This window comes from Coenobita brevimanus, chromosome 95 (genome assembly GCF_032717465.1).
Source record: "Coenobita brevimanus isolate Jiangsu-jjx chromosome 95, ASM3271746v2, whole genome shotgun sequence".
NCBI lineage: Eukaryota > Metazoa > Arthropoda > Malacostraca > Decapoda > Coenobitidae > Coenobita > Coenobita brevimanus.
In genome coordinates this window covers 1547781-1570695 of record NC_137048.1, presented here as the reverse complement: position 1 = coordinate 1570695, position 22915 = coordinate 1547781, and the positions used below count along the sequence as shown (strand labels likewise).

The following is a 22915-nucleotide window of genomic DNA, read 5'->3' as shown; positions in this document are numbered from 1 at the left end:
GCTGATCCCTCCAAGGATCATTGGGGTGATCACGCTCCCCAGGGATCGCACTACAGATGAGAATGTCAAGTCTAGCGATCCCCATGTATTACACTACGGATGAGAGTCCATTGTACAACTTGTTCTAAGATATATCTGCCTTCCTTTCGCTAATTCTGAGTTTTATTTTGGCGAGGGTGGGGGGAGCTCACTCCCCTAAAAATAATGTTGGAAAACTTTATGTAGTGGAAGACATTATCAAGGAACCAGGCGAACTAACCTAAGAAGTTTCCTTAGGATCCATGTGCTCTGATTCCCCTATATCTAATCTCTTTTTTTTTGGGGGGGGGGGCTGGGGGGAGGGGGGCTGACCCCTAAGAATCATTAGAGGGACATGCTCCTCAAAAATTGCACTATGGATGAGAGTCAACTGCATAGCATTTGCTGAGATATAAATCATATCTGCCCTTCTTTCACTGTTTCTGAGAATCTATAATTTGGTGGGGAGGCGGACTTTCTAAAAATCATGGTTGCAAAACTGTATGTAGTGGAAGACCTTCGGTGTAGGCAGACGAACTCACCTGGGAAGTTTTATAATATCCATCAAAGAGTCAATGAGGAATTCAAGCGCACACACACACACACACACACACACACACACACACACACACACAAACCGAGTCGTGTTGTGCGCTTTGGCGAAAGTGATACCATCCAGCTGTTCACAGCTGGTCTATCTATCTATCTATATACCTAGGCTGCTTCCCCCAAGGAAAGGGAGGTAGCCGAGACAGGACGACACACTCCCCATTTACTCATCCATTCAAACACATTCATTCGCATCTTAGCCCCAAGGGGAGAACGGACAGATCCTCACCGCACCACACCGCACAAGGGTCAACTGCGCAATGCAATCAGTGACATCCGCAGCAGGGCCCGACAGCAGCTGGTAGTAATAATAATAATTATTATCATTATCATTAGTATCATTTATTATTATTATTATTATTATTATTATTATTATTATTAATTACCATGGTTTATGTTATGAACTCTCTCCTTGTCATCATATTTTAGAATTTCATTTTTCATTAACGTTGTCATCATCATCATCATCATCATCATCATCATCACGTTTTGTGTTACCATCATTGTTCCTACTTCAAGGTGTGTTTTAGACTACTGCTTCAGGTTCACAGGAAAGGAGTGGAGGTGGGCAGGCGGGGGTGAGTGGTTTTGTACCACCGTAACCGAAAAAGGCGACAACACTGGCAGTGGATGGCGGCGGGTGAGAGCGTCAGCCACCACTGCCACAGGCCAGTGGAGTTAACTATTTTTGCGTCAAAGTACTCAAGTTGGGTGGCATAAAATGCATAGTGATCAACTCACAGCATATATTTCACACATTTCCTCTACTTTTTATACCAACCACAGTGACAGGATTTATTACACTGCACTAGAGTAAGAATGGAGAATATATCTACGAGTATATCTATGTCTCTATTTATCTATATTACATTTATTATATACATGGTGTAGACCATATAGTCATTCATTCATAGGTCTTTAGTGGAAAAGTTTCTAGAGAAGGGAAAGAAGTTGTATGCGGCCTTCATGGATTTGGAGAAAGCATATGACAGGGTGGATAGACAAGGAATGTGGAAAGTATTAAGAATATATGGAGTAAATGGGAAGTTGTTGAATGCCGTGGATAGTATGTATGAGGGGGCTGAGGCTGCAGTGTGTGTGGATGGTGAACCGAATGAATTTTTCTATCTGAACGTAGGATTGAAACAGGAGTGTGTCATGTCCCCATGGTTGTTCAATCTGTATATGGATGGGATTATAAAAGAGGTACAAGGTAGGGCAGTGGGTGTTGGAGCTACCCTAGTGAGAGAGGGCAGAGTTTGGAAACTCCCTGTACTGTTGTTTTCAGATGACATTGTATTGTTAAGCGAAGAAGAATGGGAGCTGCAGGGTTTGATGAATGAGTTTCGGGGAGTGTGTAAGAAACGAAATCATAAGGTGAATGTAGGGAAGAGTAAAATGATGGTCTTCGAGAGAAATGTAGCCACTGAATGTACAGTGAGGCTGGATGGGGAGGAAATGGAAAATATGAGTGCGTTTACGTACTTAGGTAGTTTGATGAGTAAGGATGGAAGTTTGGGTGATGAAGTGCTTGAAAAGATACAACAGGGCAGAAAGGTTGCAGGTTCTTTGAATGCAGTGATAAGGAAAGGGGAAGTGAGCATGGAAGCAAAAAAAGTCGTTGTATGATAGTATTGTGATACCAACCCTAACGTATGAAGTTGAAGCTTGGACCTTGCTAGAAGGACACAGGTGAAGAGTGAGAGTAGTGGAAATGAGCTCCTGTATTTGAGAGGAGCATGTGGAGTTATGTGGAGAGACAGACTGACAAATGAGGAAGTGAAGAAGCGTTGTTGCGTGGATGTGAATGTTGATAGAAAGCCTTAGGAGAAATACATTTGACAATGTGGAGAGGGTGGAGAGCGAGAGACTAACTAGGAGAGTGTATGCGACTGAGGTGGAGAGAGAGAGAGAGGGAGGAGAAGGCCGAGGATGAGATGGATGAATGGAGAGGTATATGAGAAAGGGGTGGTGTGAGCTGGGAGCAGGGCAGTGAAATGGCGTTGGACAGGGCAACATGGAGACGATTTGTTTGTGGCCACCCCTTACGGGTTTGTGGCGCCTAACAACATATATATATATATATATATATATATATATATATATATATATATATATATATATATATATATATATATATATATATATGTGTGTGTGTGTGTGTGTGTGTGTGTATATCTATATCTATATCTATATATCTATCTATCTCTATATATATATATAAAACCAGTGATTACTTGTGTCAGCCATTACTGTACTGGCCCACATTCGCCTGTTCTTGCTTATTTTTTGTGTGACCATGAGATGAGAGAATATTGAATACCCGTTTTCCGGAGCATAGAAAGTCAATACGACATTGATTCTTGGTCAGAATTACTAAAGATTAATCAGCATTTCCTCTGAGGACTTTTTATTGATCTTAACTTGATACAGACATTTTCATATAATAAACACACTCGGCATGTCGGCTTCCTACATAAAACATAAGCTCCTGTGTTGAAGTAAACAGTTCAGTGGACTATAGTTTATTGCATGTGGTATGGATGGCAGAGTTAACACAGCTTAATATGATGAAGTGAAGTATGTGACCACGTCATCACTTGATTTCCTGTTTTGGCCACACTCCATATTCAGCATCAATTTCAAAGTATATCAATATTAATGTCAAAATGATCAGAATTTGTTCTGGCATGCCCTATATTTCTCGCCAAAACCCATCTTTGATATTACAGCCAACATTGTATTTTCTGAACTGGTGTATCTTTAGTGTACGGAATAGCAAGGCAAGGGTGACAGTCAGGAAGCATTAAGAAAAGCACTTTCTATTTATGGCTATCCACTCGACGATGGTTATTAAAGAAAAGGGAAGAGTAGTCCGCCTTTCATTTCTTGTGGGGGGTCTGTTTTTAAATATTAGCTAGAAAAACGATCAAGAGGATGTTTGTAGTCAACACACCAACCACTCATCACACCACACCACACCACACATCACATTACGATTCTGACTCTGTGTTTTCTCCATCTTTTCCCAAGCAATTTTATTCAGCTTAGAAGACAGTTTTTATACTAGATAAGTTAGAAAATGACATCAAGCTCCATTCTTACTAGGACAATCTTCCTAAATTAAAAGTAATCACCTGCCAACAGTAAGAATACAATACAAACAACGTCCTTTGGATGAAGAAGAACAGAATGAAAGAGAGGAAGTTTGCTGTGACAGTCAGACCTCCCTTGCACTGCTTGAGAGCATCATATATAATAATTTTTTTTTTCTCTCTCTCTCTCTCTTAGATTAGGGTGACTAGCAGAGGGGCATGCATTCCCCACCAAATTCTTCCCCTGTTTCATCTGTCCCCTCCTTCTTTCCAATATGCCTTGCATATCTTCAGGAGATCTTGCGGCAGTAGGTCGAGGGGGCAGTGGGTCGAGGGGGCAGTAGGTCGATGAGGCATTAGGTCAGGGGGGCAGTGGTTCAAGGGGCCAGTGGGTCGAGGGGACAGTGGGTCAAGACGGCAGTCGGTCAAAGGGTCAGTGGGTCAAGGGGGCAGTGGATCGAGGGGGCATTAGGCCAAAGGGGCAGTAGGTTGAAAGGGTCAGTGGATCTAGAGAGAAGTGTGACTTAAGAAGACCAAGACAGAGATGACAGTCACACCCACACTATCAAACCAGAGTGTGCGACGGAGTAAGCAAGACCTGTAAATTCTGATGGTCAGTTGCGGTACACAGGTAACTATCAGGTGTGGCCACACTTGCCCCAGAAACGTGATGGACAAGATGAAACGAAGTACCGGCTTAGAGTCGCTGCAGTATCCGACTTTGAAGACTGGATGGACGGATCATATGTCTGGATGAAGTATGGCTGCACGCTTACAGGTGATCAGCCTGCATCCCACGTTATAGTGCGTCGAGTGACCAGACATGTGCAAGTTTGGTCGCACCCTTAGATGTAACCAGTCTGCATTCCACATTATACGGCAACGAGTGAACAGACGTGTGCTACCAGTGCTTTAGGGTCCATTGTCAAAATAGTTGCCTGCCTACAGCTTCACACTCTTAATATTTAAAATTTGGCTTTTTGACCTACCTTACATTTCTTGAGGATGTCTTTCGGCAGAAGGTCAAGAGGATAATGTGTCTTGATGACGCGCGGTGATGGTTGACAGTCCAACATTGGCAGTATCATGCCGTCCTCAGCCTTCCTTCCAGGACAAACCTCGTTGAACTTCTTCATCAAGGATTCCATGTCCATTTGCATGTGGGCAGGGTTATCGAAAAGCATGTCCAAGCTGACATTACGCACAAAGTAGTAATGGCAGTAGTAGCAGTAATAATAATACCGCAATAATAATAATAACAATCATCATCATCGTCGTCATCATCATCATCATCATCATCATAAATTATAATCATCATCATCATCTACACCCCCATCCCCACCTCAAGCTAAGGTGAAGTAGAATCCAGAGCGCTAGAAAAAAATGATAGAATAAGGTACTGACCAACGTTTGCCCAACTGAATGAGTCACATTAGCATCCACACACAATTCATGCCTCAGGATTCCTGGCTCTCCCTGATAGATTAAGAAAAAAAAAAAATCCTCTCCCGTAACTCTGTGACGTTTTGTTCGTAGCATAGAATCGTATCACGTCTTCCTTAACGAAAAACTTTGCGTATTACACCATAGCAGGCTGTTGTATAAAATTTATATCTTGTTAATGACATATTTAGAAGTAATGCTAAAATAAATCGTGAAGGAAGGGAGGTTAGTAAATCTCCAGAGTCATTTTCTATACGGTTTAAATTCAGCCCAACAGTTTCATCTACGTTTGGGTTTAGTGATACAAGTTTGACCTTTTGACCTATTGGTGTAGTAAATAAATCCACCATATTATGGGACTAAGATAATTAAATATTTCAATGGATGGATACCGATATATCAAAAAGTACAGAGCACAAACATTATCTGATTTACATCAACCTTAACTTTTTATTGTGTCATTCTTTGGCCACACATTTGATAAACCGTCCCCAAGGCCCAGCAGTATTACGTGGCACATACCTTCACATGTCACCATTTCGGTACTAACATCCACAGTATTTTGCATGGACATTACGTGACAACGGCGTTGTTATCGGAATGGGTTCATAGAGTAATGTTGTCTTAAAATAACCTCAAGAATCTACCCTGACATTTATAGAAGAACCTGATGAATATCCCTATATGTATACATGTCTATACAGTATCTATCTATCCATATATATATACACCATGTGTCTGAGAGAGAGAGAGAGAGAGAGAGAGAGAGAGAGAGAGAACCCACAAGTGCCTCAAGGCGCCATAAGGCCACTCAGCACTTATCTGAATGAGAACCGTTTGTGAAGGTCGCTTCCCTGTGTAGAAAGTGCTTTGCCATCAGGCCACAAAGCACTGTCCTAAATAAGATACTTTTCTGCCCACCACCACCGCTACTACCGCGACAGCTACCAGCACCACCACCATAGCTACCACGGCTACCACCACACCTACCACCAAAGCTACCACCACCACCACCACCATAGCTACCACCACATACTACCACCACAGCTACCACCATCACCGCCATAGTTACCACCACCACCACCACATCTACCACCACAGCTACCATCATCACCGCAACCACCACAACAGCAACCACCACCACAGCAACCACCACCACAGCAACCACCACTACAGCTACCACCACCACCACCACCACCAGAGCAACCATCACCACCACCACCACAGCTACTACCGTCACCACAGTTACCTTCACCACCACAGTTACCTCCGCCACCACCATCACAACTACCAGAGCAACCACCACCATCACTATCACCACCACCACCATCACTATAGCTACCACCACCATCACCATCACAACCACCAGAGCAACCACCACCACCATCACCATCACAACCACCAGAGCAACCACCACCACCACCACCACCACCACCACCATAACCACAGCTACCACCATTCTCTGTTGAATAGTCTGTTCACTACATCAATGAAGTGACAGACATCGGATTTTAGGTGTGCAACCCGTCTCTCTCTCTCTCTCTCTCTCTCTCTCTCTCTCTCTCTCTCTCTCTCTCATGAAACTCCGCGGAAATGCCCCGCCGTATTTCTCCTCGTTAGCGATATGTAACCCCAGTGGAGACAATTATTAGTGGCCAAAACATCCCCTCAGAAAATATTAGTCGACATGAAATTGAGACTGGACCATCTGGGACCCAGCTGCATCTATCCTGGCAAGTTTCATCATTTTTCCCCGGCTTTGGCTGCACCACACACACACACACACACACACACACACACACACACACACACACACACACACAAAAGATTAGTGTATATTAGATAATGCATGGCTGGTTTAGTTGTTGCTGGAGTGAGGGAATTGGGTTGTTGAGTATCGTGCACAGGATCTCTTACGGGTAATTATACAATAAAATGTTTACAGTGTTGCAGGCACAGTGTTTCTGCCTTTTCAGATATGTCATTCCATAGTTTGTTTTCTCAGGCATTGTACAGTGTGAACCTGGTCGAGGGCGCCACATTTTCAATCAGCAAGTTAGCGTCGGATTTGTTCGTCTTCGTCCTTCGTCCCTGAGGCTCTGTTGCTGTCTTGGTCAGGGAGTCTCTAATATACTGACGATCGATTCCCTGCTGCAACCATGATTTGCTTTTACAGGAATAACAGTGAATAGAAGAATGCAGATTTCTTCCGTACTTCTTTTATTTCCTACAAATAATAGTTTCAAGAAAAATCACCTGAAGTGGCGCTGTTTCCGGGGAAAAAAGTAAAAGGGAATGCACAATTTTCCAAAGGGAATGCAAAATTTTCCCGTGCCTTTAGTTAGTCCTGTAAAAACAAACCCAAGTTGCGGCAAGGAATCGATCGTTCGAGAATTCCACCCCTGTTGAGCTGCACGGGGCCTGTACTCTTCAGAACGAGTGAGATGTCCTGCCTGGCACATTGTTTTCTCACAAAGGGCATTGTTAGGTGTCTGAAGACTCGCTTCTTGATACGATTCTGCAGTACCCAGGTGTGTTGACCAATGTACTGTGTGTTGAACGCCACTCACAACCTAGAAGGGTGAGTGGCGTCCAACTCCCATTCGAGTGAAAGCGTCAGCGTGCATGTGTCTGCAGTGCACAAAGAAACTCTTTTGCCAGTTACATCTGAAGAAAATATACAACTGGCGAAATACGGTGGAAACCCAATCTCCACTGGTGTATGATTCAGACGGGTTGATTCTTTCCGTTGTGTATTCGCCACGCTTTGTGAAGATACTTGTGTGCCTGTCTGTACGGGAGCATTGTTTCCATAACAGACTTAAAGACTGGCTTCATTTTCCTTGAAGCACAACAGGGCAGATGAAGATCTCGTTGCAGCTGTCAGGAACTATACTACTAAGGTACACAAATTTACGGCACTGATAGAGCTCACAAATTTGTCCATTTGCGTAGATGACAGTAATCGTTATATATTTCCCTAAAGAAATTCCCAGTATTTTTACCTTAGTGCCATTCATATCAAAGCACAGGCTGTACGAATTAAGCTGTTGACCACATGTTCAGCACAGTGCTTCTTAAACTTTCTTCAGCCCCGATACTTCCAGATTCAGTTCCAAGCCAGCCTGATACACAACCTCTACTGTCTTTGTTTTTATCTGGACCAGCACGGAGAACCTGGTCTCTCATACACAAAACTATTTTCTTTTTATTAGGACGGCTTTCTGGATACCCCCAATGAACCCATTTTGATAGGGGTATTTAGACACTACTCTAAGAACATCTGGTTTAGCACAATCAGCTACTAAAGACAGAACAGGCTAAGTATTCGGAATAGCTGGGAGAGACAAGTATTGGTTTGGAGTGATTTGTTAATTCTGTTTCATAAATGATACCCGTCCATATACATCAGAACTGCAGCTCTTTGCACCCAGTCCAGAAGAAAGGCAAATGGAAAAAGTGCCAATGTTTCGCCTTGAAACACCCCAGAGTCAGCCCACAAGGATTTATTATAGCAGCTTGTTTATCCTTACATAGTGCCTCGGTATTCAGTTACATTGTTCACTGAAGGCTTTGAGAACATATGCAATAAAAATCCTAGATACTGAGTCAAAATGTTCAAACGCCATGTGAAAATCAAGATACTGAGGCTTCATGAACACTGCAGTTTTCGCATAGCGCACCTGAATACTGAGAGCTGAGTGCGTGTTTCTCTATCCTCTGGTCTTAAATAGGTATCCAATATGAGTTGTTACATTACAGAAACACCTTTATTTTACAGCTTCGCCGCACATGACATCAAAGAGATCTTTCGATGATCCTACTTTCTAGTCGTTCCAGGCTTCTTCAGAATTCCCATGATCTGTGATGTTCACTATTATTCTGGTGCAGATTCTCCTTCAAATACCCAGGTCATTATAGGTATGATGCTGTTTAAATTCCAGCTTGGCTCAGATTTTTGTCTTTTTACAGCATAGGTCACGCAGGTCAGTGGCAGAAAATAACAGTGCTTCTATTCTTCTGCACTTCTTCATGACCTGCACCCTATTTTAGCGTTAATCTCTTGTTATGACTCAGTATTAAAGACAGAGAAACTGCACTTTTAAGCCAAGTTAAAGTAAAAGGGGTATAGTTCACGAAGTACTTAGGGCGGCAGAAGTACTTCCCACGGAATGCCCTCTACTCCAGCAGGCATCAGACATAGTAACTGTTTAGTTTGTTTATTGTCAGGTTTGATATTTAGACTGTCGTAGTTACATACAAATAATTATCTTGTATCCAGTTAGAGGACCAGCAGTGGCAGTTGTTTAGGCTGTTATGTACAGTAAGATTTAAATAATTAGCCGTTGCTTGAGTTATTATAGTTAGATTTAAATATATAATTATTTATGAGTTATCACAGATTTAGACATAATTATGTCTGGATTATTATCGTTAAATGTAGATAGATGTTTATCCAATTTATTATAGTTAGATTTTGACACGTAATTATGTTTTAGTTTCTAATTAAATTTAGATAGATAATTGGCGGTTGTTTGGTTTACTATTAGGTTCAGATAGATAACTTGCTGTTGTATGGGTTGTTTTAGATTTAGACGGATAATTAGTTCCTGTTTGAGTTATTATAGCTAGATAATTATCTGTCGTTTATTATAGTTACATTTAGGTAGATAATTAGCTGCTGTTTGGGTTATAATTACATTTCAACAGAGAATGAGCTGTTGTTTGAGTTACTGTTAAATCCAAAGTGATAATTAATTGTTGTTTGGATTGTTAACTGTACATAGATAATTACCTCATATCTAGTGAACGGATCCAAAGCAGCTGTTCAGCTTCGTTGTTGTTGGGGTCCAGGTCTGGGTTGTTAAGCATTGTCCACAGTATCTCCTGCATCCATGTCGTCCCGCTCTTGGGGAACGTCATTACTATCACATCATCGGCTCGGAACTGTGGCCAGTATTACATCATTATCATTAACATCATCACTGTCCTTGTTATCCTACTTACCAACATCACTGCCTTCGTTATCGTATACCCTGTTTGCTTGACTTAGGCACCTGAGATGTATGGGGCGATAGGGTGTGTTTGATTAGCGACTGCTGATTGGCCGCAGTTGATGTTATCACAACAGACGCCAGGTGATCGATATATTTGTTTTTATATACATTCCTGTTGTGTCCCTGGGAATAAAAGTCTCAGCAGATCATCAAAAACAGCTGAGTATCTGTTCTTCTATTAGAGAAGATAACGGTCTGTACGCTTTAATTACTATAAATAAGCAAAGAGTGCCGGTACTTGCCTTGAGGAATAACTGCTTGCATCTTTACGTCGATAGTAACACTCAAATGGCAAGTGCGGGAAGCTATGAACATAACTCTCTCTCTCTCTCTCTCTCTCTCTCTCTCTCTCTCTGAGAAGCTTTTGGTAGTACGGAAGATTAAGGAAATAAGAGACATAATCTTCGTCTTTTTGATTAACAGCCGAGTATTTATTCCTAGGAACACAAGAGGAAAGTATTTAAAAGTAAATATTAGCAATCATCTGGCGTCTGTTGCGATGACATCATAGGCTGCCAATCTGCAGCCCCGAATCAAACCTACCCTACTTGCCCCATACATCTCAGGTGCCTCAGTCAGTCAAATAGGGTATAGTTATCATCATTGTCCTTGTTAGCCGGGTTATCAACATCACTGTCCTTGTTATCCGAGTTATCAACATCGCTGTCCTTGTTATCCGGGTTACCAGCATCACCGTCCTTGTTATCCTGGTTATCAGCATCACTGTCCTTGTTATCTTAGTCACCGTCAATGTCCTCGTTTATCCTAGACATCATCAGCATCAATATAGTTGATATCCTAATCACCAGCATCATTTTCTTGTTATATTCATTATCATCGTCTCTATCCTTGTTATCCTAATCAACATCATCATTATCACTGTCATTGTTGTCCTAGTCATCATCATCATCATCGTCATTTTTATTCTAGTCGTCATCATCTTCATCAGTATCATTGTCCTTATCCAAGTCATCATCATCATCGTCATCATCATCATCATTACTGTCATATTTATCCTAGTCATTACCATCATCAATATCACTGTCATTGTTATCTTAGTCATCATTATTATTATCACTCATTTTTATCGTAATCATCATCATCATCAATATCATCAGCATCATCATCATCATCATCATCACTATCTTTGTTATGCTAGTCATCATCATCACTATCCATTTTTTCCTAGTTATAATCATCATTACTGTCCTTGTTATCCTAGTCATCATCAACGTCATCATCATCATCATCCTCATCCTCATATCATCCTCATCATCATCATCATTATCACTTTCCTTGCTATCCTAGATATTACCAACACTGTCAGCACCGACCGCATCCTTATCATCATCATCATCATCGTAATTACCACAAATGTTTTGGTCATAAGTAACACCAGTTCCAACAAATTCAGCCTCGTCATTGTAGTCATGTTTGCCATCTGCTACATTTTCATCAAGAAGGCTGACCGTCACCATAATCATAACCACTATACACTACCTTCCTGATGCACACGTACTGTCATAAGTTCCCAGAAATGCATAACCAGCTACAGGCACAGAGGTTCAACACTGCATTGCTCTCCACCTTTTCATTACTTGCAACTGCAGCTATTATCTTGAAATCTTGATAAGCTTATCTCAAACCTTGATGCGTGAATCTCTAGTCTGTTCACTCTACCTTGGCCTGAAACTGCCATCTCTCCATCTTGAATATCGAATCCCAAGAAGAGATTAACGCTAGATTATGGTGTAAGTCGTGAAAAAATCCCATGTGAAGGAAGCAGAGTCCCAGTGTCATCTTATTCTGCCAATAAGCTACGTAAAAGAAGCTGCAAAGGAAAAAAATCTTGGCCAGACTGCAGTAAAACAGTCATGGTTACGGTAAAGGAAGTTGCCAATGATCTTGAGAGTACAGCCATGAACAAAAGTTCTTCATTAATCCTCTGCAGGCATTGTGGGTTGCCTTCCATATTTATCATTCCGACCCAAACGACAAAGTATCTTTCATTTTCAAAATCCTTTTCATCTGGTTCATATTGCTAGCACATACAAACAGCTCATGTCACACTCTCCTATGCCAAAGCCAGCTGAGAACTGTCGCTGAACTTTTGCTCTTGGGTGTATAATCTAAGATAAGTACCTTCTCGAGATTTGGGGAAGACGAGAAAAAATCGAACAAATATGTTTTGAAAGTTATAAATAATAATAAATCAAAACAGGGAAAATTGTTATTTCTCACATTTCCAAGAGACACCGGCATTCAATACATCCCAGCCTTTCTTGGCGGTTGGGCAGTGCACCGGACCACCTCCCCAAGACATTCTGACTCTGGGAATGGAACAGCTTAACTCCTGTGAAGGGCCGTTAAATAAAGAAGGGTAATTCGCTAGTATAATTATTGGTCACCCTTACTGCAGACAGATACAGGTATACTATCAGTAGCCTAGAAATCAAAAAGAGAAAAAGTGTTGGAGGCTGATGTCACACTAGCTAAAGTGTTGGAGGTACTGATGTTATACAAGAAAAAGTGATGGAGGTACTGATGTTATACAAGAAAAAATGTTGGAGGTACTGATGTTATACAAGAAAAAATGTTGGAGGTATTGATCTTATAGGACCAAAAATGTTGGAGGTACTGTTGGAGGTACAAGAAAAAGTGTTGGAGGTATTGATGTTATACAACAAAAAGTATTAGCAGTACTCGTGATAATTTCAATATACACAGGAGAAACCGGACCGGAATAAGTAAAGATACCCCCGCTAATACAAGTACACCAGTCCTGTATGAGACAGCCCTAGCATGTATTCAGTATGGATGGTGGGTGTTAGCGCCGAAGTGGTGACATGTGGAGGTGTAAGAGGACTACCGGGCCTTGGGATAGGTCACTGCCCCCCAAAGAAATAGGCCCTGAAGCCTTTGCCCAGAGTCGGACATGTAAAAAAAAAAAAAAAAAAGTGATTCATCAGGTGATTGATTCCTCTCGTACATCCAGATAAAGGTGTTTCTCTCTCTTTAATGACGAATATTGAATGCTTAATGCACTGATATTTATCCTTTGTGAACTGTACATGAAGTTAGGTCAGTGAAACCATACCCAGAGAAATGGCTGTCGATTTGTAAGAGAGAGAGAGAGGGGGGGGGGAGGCATTTTTAGACGTGAATGATGGCTCCTTTAGCTTCATACTACTGGACACTTCAAAGGAATAAAAAATGAGTGAGAAGATAAACTCACTCAGTTATACTGTCAGACTCCTTTCACGCATTCACCTAAATAGTGTTATCACTCTTTACCATAGTGAGTCACTATCACACCAATCTTACCACAATGTTCAGAGGAAATTATGATTATTTATCGATGGGTGGAGTTGACAAGAACTGGGGTTGTCATAAATGTGGGTGGTGAGACAGTTAAGGCAGAGTTTTAACTTGTGACTTAGTGATTCAAGGATTTTTTTTTTTTTTTTTTTATGTGTCCGACTCTGGGCAAAGGCTCAGGGCCTATTTCTTGGGGGCAGTTGCCTATCCCAAGGCCCAGTAGTCCTCCTACACCTCCACATGTCACCACTTCGGCGCTAACACCCACCGTCCATACTGAATACATGCTAGGGCTGTCTCATACAGGACTGGTGTATTGGTATTAGCGGGGGTACTTTTACGACATGTCGGCGGGTCATCTGGTAGATCAGGAAAGTCTGCTTTTTATTAGGAAATTCAAATCCTTAAACTGTTCCCTGCCCCAGCCGAGATTCGATCCTGGGTCCATTAGGACTGCAAGCCGCCTCTCTACCGATTCAGCCACCGCCTCCCCCATAATACCGATATTCAGTTTGGTTAGTGAACACATTCTTGAGCTGTCATGCCAATGCAAAGGAAAGCAGGTAAACAGCATAATTACATTATCGAATACTGTGATTAGTTGAAAGTACCTTTGTTTGTTTCATACTTTCATCCTCTAATCCTGAGGACTGCATTATGGTATGGCAGTCACTGGCTTCACAACTCTCGTACCTCTTATTGTCTTGGAAATATTGTTTAACCATCAGGATAAACTTCAAATGAATATTATCGCCTCGGATTACACACATAAATTCTATCTATCTATTGCCAGACACCTTAATCCCGTAAGGGGTGGCCGCAAACAAATCGCTTCCATGTCGCTCTGTCCCCCGCCATTTCACTGCCCTGCTCCCAGCTCACCCCCCCCCCCTCTCTCATATACCTCTCCATTCCATCCCTCCATCTCATCCTTGGCCTCCCCCTCCCTCTCCTCCCCTCCACCTCACTCACATACACTCTCCTCGTCAGTCTCTCATTCTCAAGTTAAAACAGCACATAGGATCTGACAGACAGTGGTCATACGGTTTCTTACAAATTTGAAAAAAAAAAATGAAAACACTGGTGGAGAGCCCACCTTATGCAAATAAAGTAGAAAAATGATTCCTCTCTCTCTCTCTCTCTCTCTCTCTCTCTCTCTCTCTCTCTCTCTCTCTCTCTCTCTCTCTCTCTCTCTCTCTCTTCAAATCAACGGTCATTTTCCTGGTTATGGTTACATTGACTGAACATCCTTTACAGTTACTTAAGAAACATATTATCATTACATTAAATATTCTACATTCATAGTTAATGGCAGTAAACCTCTTTATCCGAATTTATGAGAGCAATCGATCATCTGATGAATCACTAGTTTCATACTGTTGCTAACTCGCGTCCAGGTTCTCCCGCGTATACTGAAATCACCATCAATACCTCCAACACTTTCCCATATAACATCAGCACCTCCAACACTTTTCCATATAACATCAGTACCTCCAACATTTTTCTAGTATAACATTGGTACCTCCAACACTTTTCTAGTATAACATCAGTACCTCCAACACTTTTCTAGTACAACATCAGTACCTCCAACACTTTTCTGTTATGACATCAGTATCTCCAACAGTTTTGCTCATATTACATCAGTACCTCCAACACTTTTTCTCTTATGGTGTTTTAGGCTACTGACACATTAGCTGTATCTGTCTGCAGTAAGGGTGACCAGTAATATTAATGAATCACTCATCTCTTTTTAACAGCCCTTCATACGAATCAAGCTCTTCCATTCTCAGAGTCAGAATGCGTTGGGGAGGTGGATTGGTGCCCTGATCAACCGCCAAGAAAGGGTGGGATGAACTGAATGTTGGCGTCTCTTGGAGCTTTGAACGGAGCTGTATATACCTTCATGTTTTGGATGCGGTCTAGGTAGGTTGTTGCAATAGCTGGGTACACCCATCCCTCGGGCAGGATGCGGACCATACCATGTTTATACATCAACCGGTTCTTTGCTTCCTCATCCATTTCATCAACGTTCAGGAGTTCGATCTCATGTCCACTCACCAGACGATGCTGACTCATCTTCTTTATTCACCCAAGCACAATCTAGGCTGCGAATAGACAGGTGGAATGGTGAGTGTACAGTGTGTCCAGACACCGAATGAAGGACAGGAAGGGAAATAGTAAGGCGGGAAGCTGAACGCTCGTTATTTATCTGTAACACCAAATACGCACAAAGGAAGTTCCGCCCACCAGTTTGAACAAGTACTCTTGAGACATGTGGTAGCAAATCAAGGGTTAGATGATCACATATCTGGTAACTGTAAGAGAGGTAGGGACAGAAGGAAAAGTAGGAACCAACATGTTCCCTAACCCTCCTCCTCCTACAACCCTACCCTACTCTAACCCTCCTGCTTCTACAACTCTACCCTACTCACACTCATTTACCAGACAGATGAGTCTCTGGCTACTAGTTCGTAAGTACTTGTCCCACTTTTTGAGGTTCAAATTGGTGGGCAATTGTATAATACTTGACTTTCCTGAGTGTAACTTTGATAGATAAGACTGAGGACACTAAGCTAGACTCAGATCAGGACATCACCCATGCCCTGCTTAGCTTTCAGCTTAGGTTTGGGTTAGGTGGAATCATAGATGACCTGTGCCCTATTTGTATAACAGGCCCGCATAATATAACACGCATAATAGTGCGCTACACATCACATGTCACACATAATAAACATACTGGAGCACTGAACAGCATATACCACACTATGACAACATAACACACATAATGGAGCACTGCACAGCATTTGCCTCAGTAAGACTCAGACACACCATAACACGCATATTAGAGTATTGCATAGCATATGCCCTGCTAAAGGCCGTACTACAAAAACCAAGAATTCAGGCGGTCGAACGGCAATGTTCAGTCGTCAAACGTTCCTGAGCATCAAACATCCTTACTCTAAAAAATCTGGACCGTCAGCCTCGGCGAAACTCGGTTCAGGCATCTGAATACCGCGATAGTCGCTAGACTGGGCGAGAATACACTGCATGAGCACCAACAGCGCGCGAGTTTGGAATGTTTCCTCTGTTTGACAATACTGACACATCGCTAACCCATTCTAAGCTGTTATTTTTACGTAAGAAATACGTATGTATGAGTTATAGTTGGTAAAAAATGACGGTGAAGGGCATGAAGAGGATGCATTTACGAGCAATATACAGTATACTGTATAGGCTAAACATGAATTATGATTTAGCCTCTTTATGCCATTATTTGGATGAAATTATTGTTGCAGATATCTAAATCTGAGTTTATTTGAGTAAAGAATACATATTATTGCATACTTCATTGTCTTACATGGCATATTTCATGCCAGCCCACCAGTTAGGAACTACAAAGCAGGTATCTTGATTATGTGCACCTCTGCTCATGTAGCAAGACATCTTATGTTCCTAAATTTATATTGCAAGATGTAAATACATAATTGCAGAATTATTTTTAGCATGGAGACTGCTTTGCTTCTTTAACAAGCTGGTTGAATGGTGACTTTCATTGCAGCAGCATCACATGAGGGTTGCAGCAACACTGCTCCATTTTTACCAGCAACTTCTTTCCACATCTATCATCCAGCCACGACCAGCAGACCATGTTAGAAAATACAGGTTATCAGATGTGTGTACTGTCACAGTTGTTTATTCAGTGTTCATATATCTGACTATAATTTTCTTTCTCAATACTATTGTCACCTTCCCTGTCTCAGTTACGTCTAGTAAATTTCCAATTTAACTCAGTAATTATACCCCTCTGGTATTTGGATTCTTGATTATTACCTTTCACTTCAAGTAGTATGTAATGATTTCTGAAGTTACTTGGTACACCATTTCTTTTTCTATCCCAGACTGCTAGGTAAGTCTTACCTCTATTCCCAAAAACCATTCCAGCTCCACAGTACTTTCATCCAGTTCTGCTTTAAACATATTCAGAGTGCTTACTGTCCTGTTTTGCTAGCTTGTTCCCAAACTGTTCATATGCTTGATGCTGATCTCCTTCACTAAATATTTATCTAATTATTTCCTGTTTTTCACGGTCACTGCTTAATTATTCCTTTCATGCTTTTGTATAACCCTTCCACCCAATATTCCCTACCGTTCCTACACCCATCTACGTCTCCATTATAGTAACAGTCATTTCCATCTAATTAACTATTTTTTATGTTATATATGCATGGTACATTTCCTTACTCCTGTAGCTATTTACATTTATCAGCCCTTACAATAGGAAGATACCTTTGTGTGTGTGTGTGTAATTCACCAGGTCGGTCAGGATCACTTGATGGTCATGATCGTCAGCTTTTACCCTCCCGGAAGGGAGCTGAGAGCTTATATAGTCCGATTTAAGGGCAAGGCTGTGACCTTCACATACGCACACACCCGTCCCCTTGCTCCAGGGGGACAGTAACCACCCACTTCGTCAGTGAAACTTTTCGCAACCTGAGCGAGGCGCGAACTCCCGTCCACCAGTTGGCAAGCGAGAACGTTACCTCTGCACCAGCGAGCGGTGTGTGTGTGTGTGTGTGTGTGTGTGTCAGGAAATAATCAGCAATGTTTTACTGACAAATATTGTACTGAAACCAGCACACTTATGCTCAAATCTGAGCGTTTGGTTAAGATGCGTTAATATTTTAGCCAGCATCCTAACCAGCCAGTTCACTCTTACCTGTGGTAACTTTACCTAATTTTATCTTACCTAAATCAGCTTACTAATTCATTTTGGTGAGAAAACGAACTACATATTTCAATAAAAAATTGAAGTGATTGCATTTCTTTGCCGGTACTGATGAAATATTTATATACTCTATTTTTTTGCCCGTTATTGTAAGTGACAGTATATGGGAACATTAAAGCTGGTGAAAAATACAAACCTAACTAACCATTTACAAACGTTGACCTAATATCTGTGACTTCTGCCATGTAATATAATATTGTATATATACTCTTCTTATACTTTATGTATTAATTTAGCCTGAAATATGGAGGAAAAGTAGTACCGTACCCAGCAGAGTACTGTGACTCATTATTAGTAACCACTGCAGCTGCTGCGGGAATCAGCTATACACACTGCAAATGATATCCTTCAAGACGCACTCAAAAAAAAAAAAAAAAAAAAAAAAAACATTTATTTCATGTTTTTTCAATGACAAGATTGTCTCACAAGGATGTTGCTGAGATCTGGGATTTGCTGGATGGGGAGTGCTGGAGGGTTCCCAGTACCTCTCATGTTTTTCCGTTATGTGTCAGAGTTGCCAGTTAGCCTGTTATTTTGAGCGAGTTTTCTTGTAAAGTTATGCATTAATTTTCTTGCTCTTTTTCTCTATAATGTTTTGTTTATGTGACTGTTAAATCATGATGCTAAAGCATTTAGAGTGTTATGTAGTGTAAGGAAACTCTGGATATTTTGGATGTCTTCGTAACTTGATTCTCCGAGAAAGTAGATTATTCTAGTATAAAGGAAGCTTATATAAGGATGGGGAAGGGACTAGAGGAGCTTTCAGTTCCGTTTGAGTTTAGTTCAGTGCCAGTTCAGTGTCAGTGCAGTTAGTGCAGACTGTACAGCTCTGGTACTAGTGAAAACAGTGAAGCATTAAGTGTAATTATTTGGAAAAGAAAGCGAACTTAAGAAGCCAGTGTATATTTACAACGCCTATGCTGATCTCGTTGTTGCGCACCAAAAAGCAGACCATGAGAAAAACAGCTCACTGGGCAACGTCCTTCCTATACTGAAGTACTGCTGTTGAAGCCTGTGGCAGTGTGGGACTGGGGACGTTGCAATATTGCTGGGCAAGAAACAGAAACTTATTGGCTTGCCCTCAAATGTGACTATACACAGAGCTGGCTAACATACAAACTTTAAGATTGTTTCCGTTTGAAAAACCTATTGAGAAATTGCACAGGTAATCTGAAATTAACTTGGAAACACAGTTATTATAATAACTTCAAACATCATGCGCCGCATCATCACCATGGAAGTTTTGCTTACTTGCATTAGAAAAACTTTTATTGTAAAAAAAAAAAAAAAAAAAAAAAAATCAGCAGCCTTGTACTGTATTTCTCGTTTTTTTTTTTTTTTTTTTTTGGGGGGGGCCCGTTTAGGAAAAATATGTTTCTACATTCTTCAGTGTTTATAAATAGAAAACACAGCTATCATAATTATGAATATTTAAGTTTGTTACATGAAAGGGGGCCTACTCCTCACCCCGCCCTTGGGTGAGAATTAGGTCCGGATATGATGATGATGATTATTTAAGTTTGTTAGATGAAATGGGACCTCTGGTGGCGTTAATCCTCCTGTCTCATTCCAGTACTAAAAATACGCCATAACCAGGTGACGAACACCTGGCTTGAACAGCAGAATTATTTATGGTACGAAAAATGGGAACATCAGACGTTCACGTTCGTCAGTACTGACGTTTAGTTTTTATAGTACGGCCCTAAGACGCATCAACAGTGTGGAGAACTAATGGGACAAGTCCTTAGGGGCGATTGCTTACCTGCTGTTGACGGATCTGCTTGATCAGACGGACCGGGATTGAACAACAACAAACATGGCTCTTATAAGTAATTTGCGCAATACATGACAATGTATCCTTAAAACCAAATGGTATCCTTGATATAAATATGGTACAGGATAATGTGGAGGCAGCACTGTCCACAGTCTATAATATGAACCCAGAGTTTCGGTTTCCTACAATCACCATGTCCAGTACTTGTGTTTGTGGCTTGACCACCCACTTGTTCCATTACCAAGTGGTGACCAGAGGTTTCCCAACCATGTAATGTGATCAAGGAGACTGGCCTATTGTCCTTTTAACCTTCGCAGCCTCTTTCATGTAGCTCAGAGCCAGAATACTGAATTGTAACAAGAGACTAACGCCTACAGTATGATGCATGTAATGAAGAAGTGCTGTGGAAAGGATGAAGAGCCACAGTATTGTCTCACTTTCCCATAAGTATTGTCTTGTTATCAGATAGAGAGAGAGAGAGAGAGAGAGAGAGAGAGAGAGAGAGAGAGAGAGAGAGAGAGAGCTGTGGGTGTGTTTGTCTTGGCCAACATTGTTTGACTTGAAGGACTGCCATAGCATGTGACGTAGGCACCCACACGTTTTATGATAGGATGGCCAGGGTGTGTGAGGTAGACTTGATGGTCACTGTGACGAGTCATTCTCCCGGGAGATTCCTGCAACCCTGATTCTGATGGTACGGAAGCTTGTACAAAAGTAGGCGGTTCTCGCAGCAAGTGGTTTAACATCAATGTTGGAGTAAGAGAAGGATGTGTGATGTCCCGGTGACTCAGATGAGGATGTGGGAGAGGTAAAAAAAAAAAACTCAAGTAATGAAAAAAAAAAAAAAAAATGAGAGTGGCAATGGGTATGGAAGGATAAGACAATCTCATATCTGATGAATGCAAATGATGCTGTGCTGCTGGCAGATAATGAAGAGGAAGTTTCCAGAACGTTGCTTAGTTTTGTTGATGTCTGTGAGTAGAAAAGATCAAAGCGATAATTGTTGGGAAAAGTTGACTCCCAGTGTGATGTTCTCATGAATGGAGAGAGAATCGTTGGTGACAGAGTTAAGTACCTGGGTGCAGTGATAGAAAGGAGAGGTAAATGTTCAAAGATGGCGGAAAGTAGAGTGGCACAGGGAAGGGAAATGACTGGCGGTAAAGAGGTACTGATATGAAACAGAGATCTGAGCATGGCAGTTGCAAGAGAATTGCCTGAAGAAGTATTAGTACCCACACTATCAAAAGGGTGTTACACTCTGATGTGGCATGAAAACGAATAGTAAAGAGTTAGAGAGGTAGAAATGGGATTCTTTTGGCGTGCTGATAGTGGACAGGAAAAGAAAATACTGTGATTGGTGAAGGATGTAGAATAATGAAGTCCGTGGACAATAGAGTTGAAGAGAGAGTGCTTAGCTGTTATGGTCACGCGGAGATCTATCTATCTTTGTGGAGATGATAAATATTAATAGGATGGTGAAAAAGTACATGGGAGTGACTTTGAAGGTGAGTGGAGGCTTGGTAGGCCAAGAAGGAGGATAAATATGTTAAATAAGTGCGTGAAGGAAAGGGGTTTGAAAGCGGACGAGGCTGGGGAACTAGAAAGGGATCGAGCTGTTTGGTAAATTTTGCACGGAATGTATGACAAGGGCTTGTCAGTCATGGGGCTGACTGACTGATAAGTAATTATGAGCAACGTGGGCAGATCAGGTAGAGCCAGGATTCAGGGAGCTTGAAGGGTAAATGAATGAATGTGTGGCCCATTTCACTGATCATGCTGTAAATTAGTTCTACCACCATCATAACCTTCCCTTTTCCTATCTTTCTGTACCTACCTTACACTACTTCCAGCTAGGAAAATGAAGATGGGATGATGATGATGATGATGATGATGATGCAGACGATGATGATGATTTGCCTGATCGTAAAATAGTCTGTATAAGGGAAAAACGAAGTACGTGGAAAGCGTTCACACTCTGTTTGTTGCTCCTCCATCAACCAATTATTGCTATGACAGGGAGCTGACTTAAGCATTGACAATCCAGGCCACCAATACACTAAAACTACTCACGCTATAAGAACTGATTTTCTGTTGTGAAGGGAGCTGGAGTGAGGAAGGGAGGCAGAGCGAGACTGATGCAGAATACGTACATAAAATCATGAGGGAGAGACTAGAGTGACGGGGGGGGGGATGGATTGTTAGTCCAGAGTCATGGTGAGTGTTGGAGATAGCGAGAGATAGCAAGAGAGAGAGAGAGAGAGAGAGAGAGAGAGAGAGAGAGACCGAAATATGGAATGGTATACTGTGTGTGTGTGTGTGTGTGTGTGTGTGTTGGTGCTTACGTCTCTGTCTGCGTCCTTGGCTGTGGGTCAGTGTGTATCAGCGTGCACTGGACATATCTATTTGTGTTATTGTGTTTATATCTATATATGAGTGAAGCACCTTCATTTTGTACAGAGTTTGTAATAAGTGGATGGATAAGAGTTGTAGTGGTATTAGAGGTAGGCTCCAAATAATTTTGATTTTGAATGTGCGATATGTAAAGAGAGGACAAACAGAAGCAGAGAAGCGTGAAAGGACTGATCTTGCTGGAGAGCCTAAAGTGTGAGGAGGACTTTATTTATTTATTTATTTTTCTTTTTTTTATCTGGGGGACAAGCTATGTGCAGGACTTGGGGATGGAGCTAATTCTGTGGCTATTCCTTCCGCTCTAAGGGATCTTTGTATGCGGCATGTGTTGGAGTGTAATCTGTACGGTAGTGAGACCTGGCTAATAAAAGAAGAGGATATTCGTAGGCTCAAAAGTACATAAATG

At 41.6% G+C, this 22915-nt stretch overlaps 1 protein-coding gene across 1 annotated transcript in view; it reads right to left on the bottom strand.

The window, feature by feature from the left end:
- LOC145413170 (sulfotransferase 1B1-like) overlaps positions 1–15616 on the bottom strand; it is a 47592-nt gene extending 31976 nt beyond the window's left edge. The window contains exons 1-3 of the mRNA XM_080282897.1: positions 15440–15616; positions 9961–10112; positions 4712–4913 (exon numbers count right to left, since the gene is read on the bottom strand). Of these exons, the coding sequence (XP_080139023.1) occupies positions 4712–4913; positions 9961–10112; positions 15440–15616 (531 nt within the window). The remainder of the gene's footprint in view (positions 1–4711; positions 4914–9960; positions 10113–15439) is intronic.
- Positions 15617–22915: the final 7299 nt, after the last annotated feature.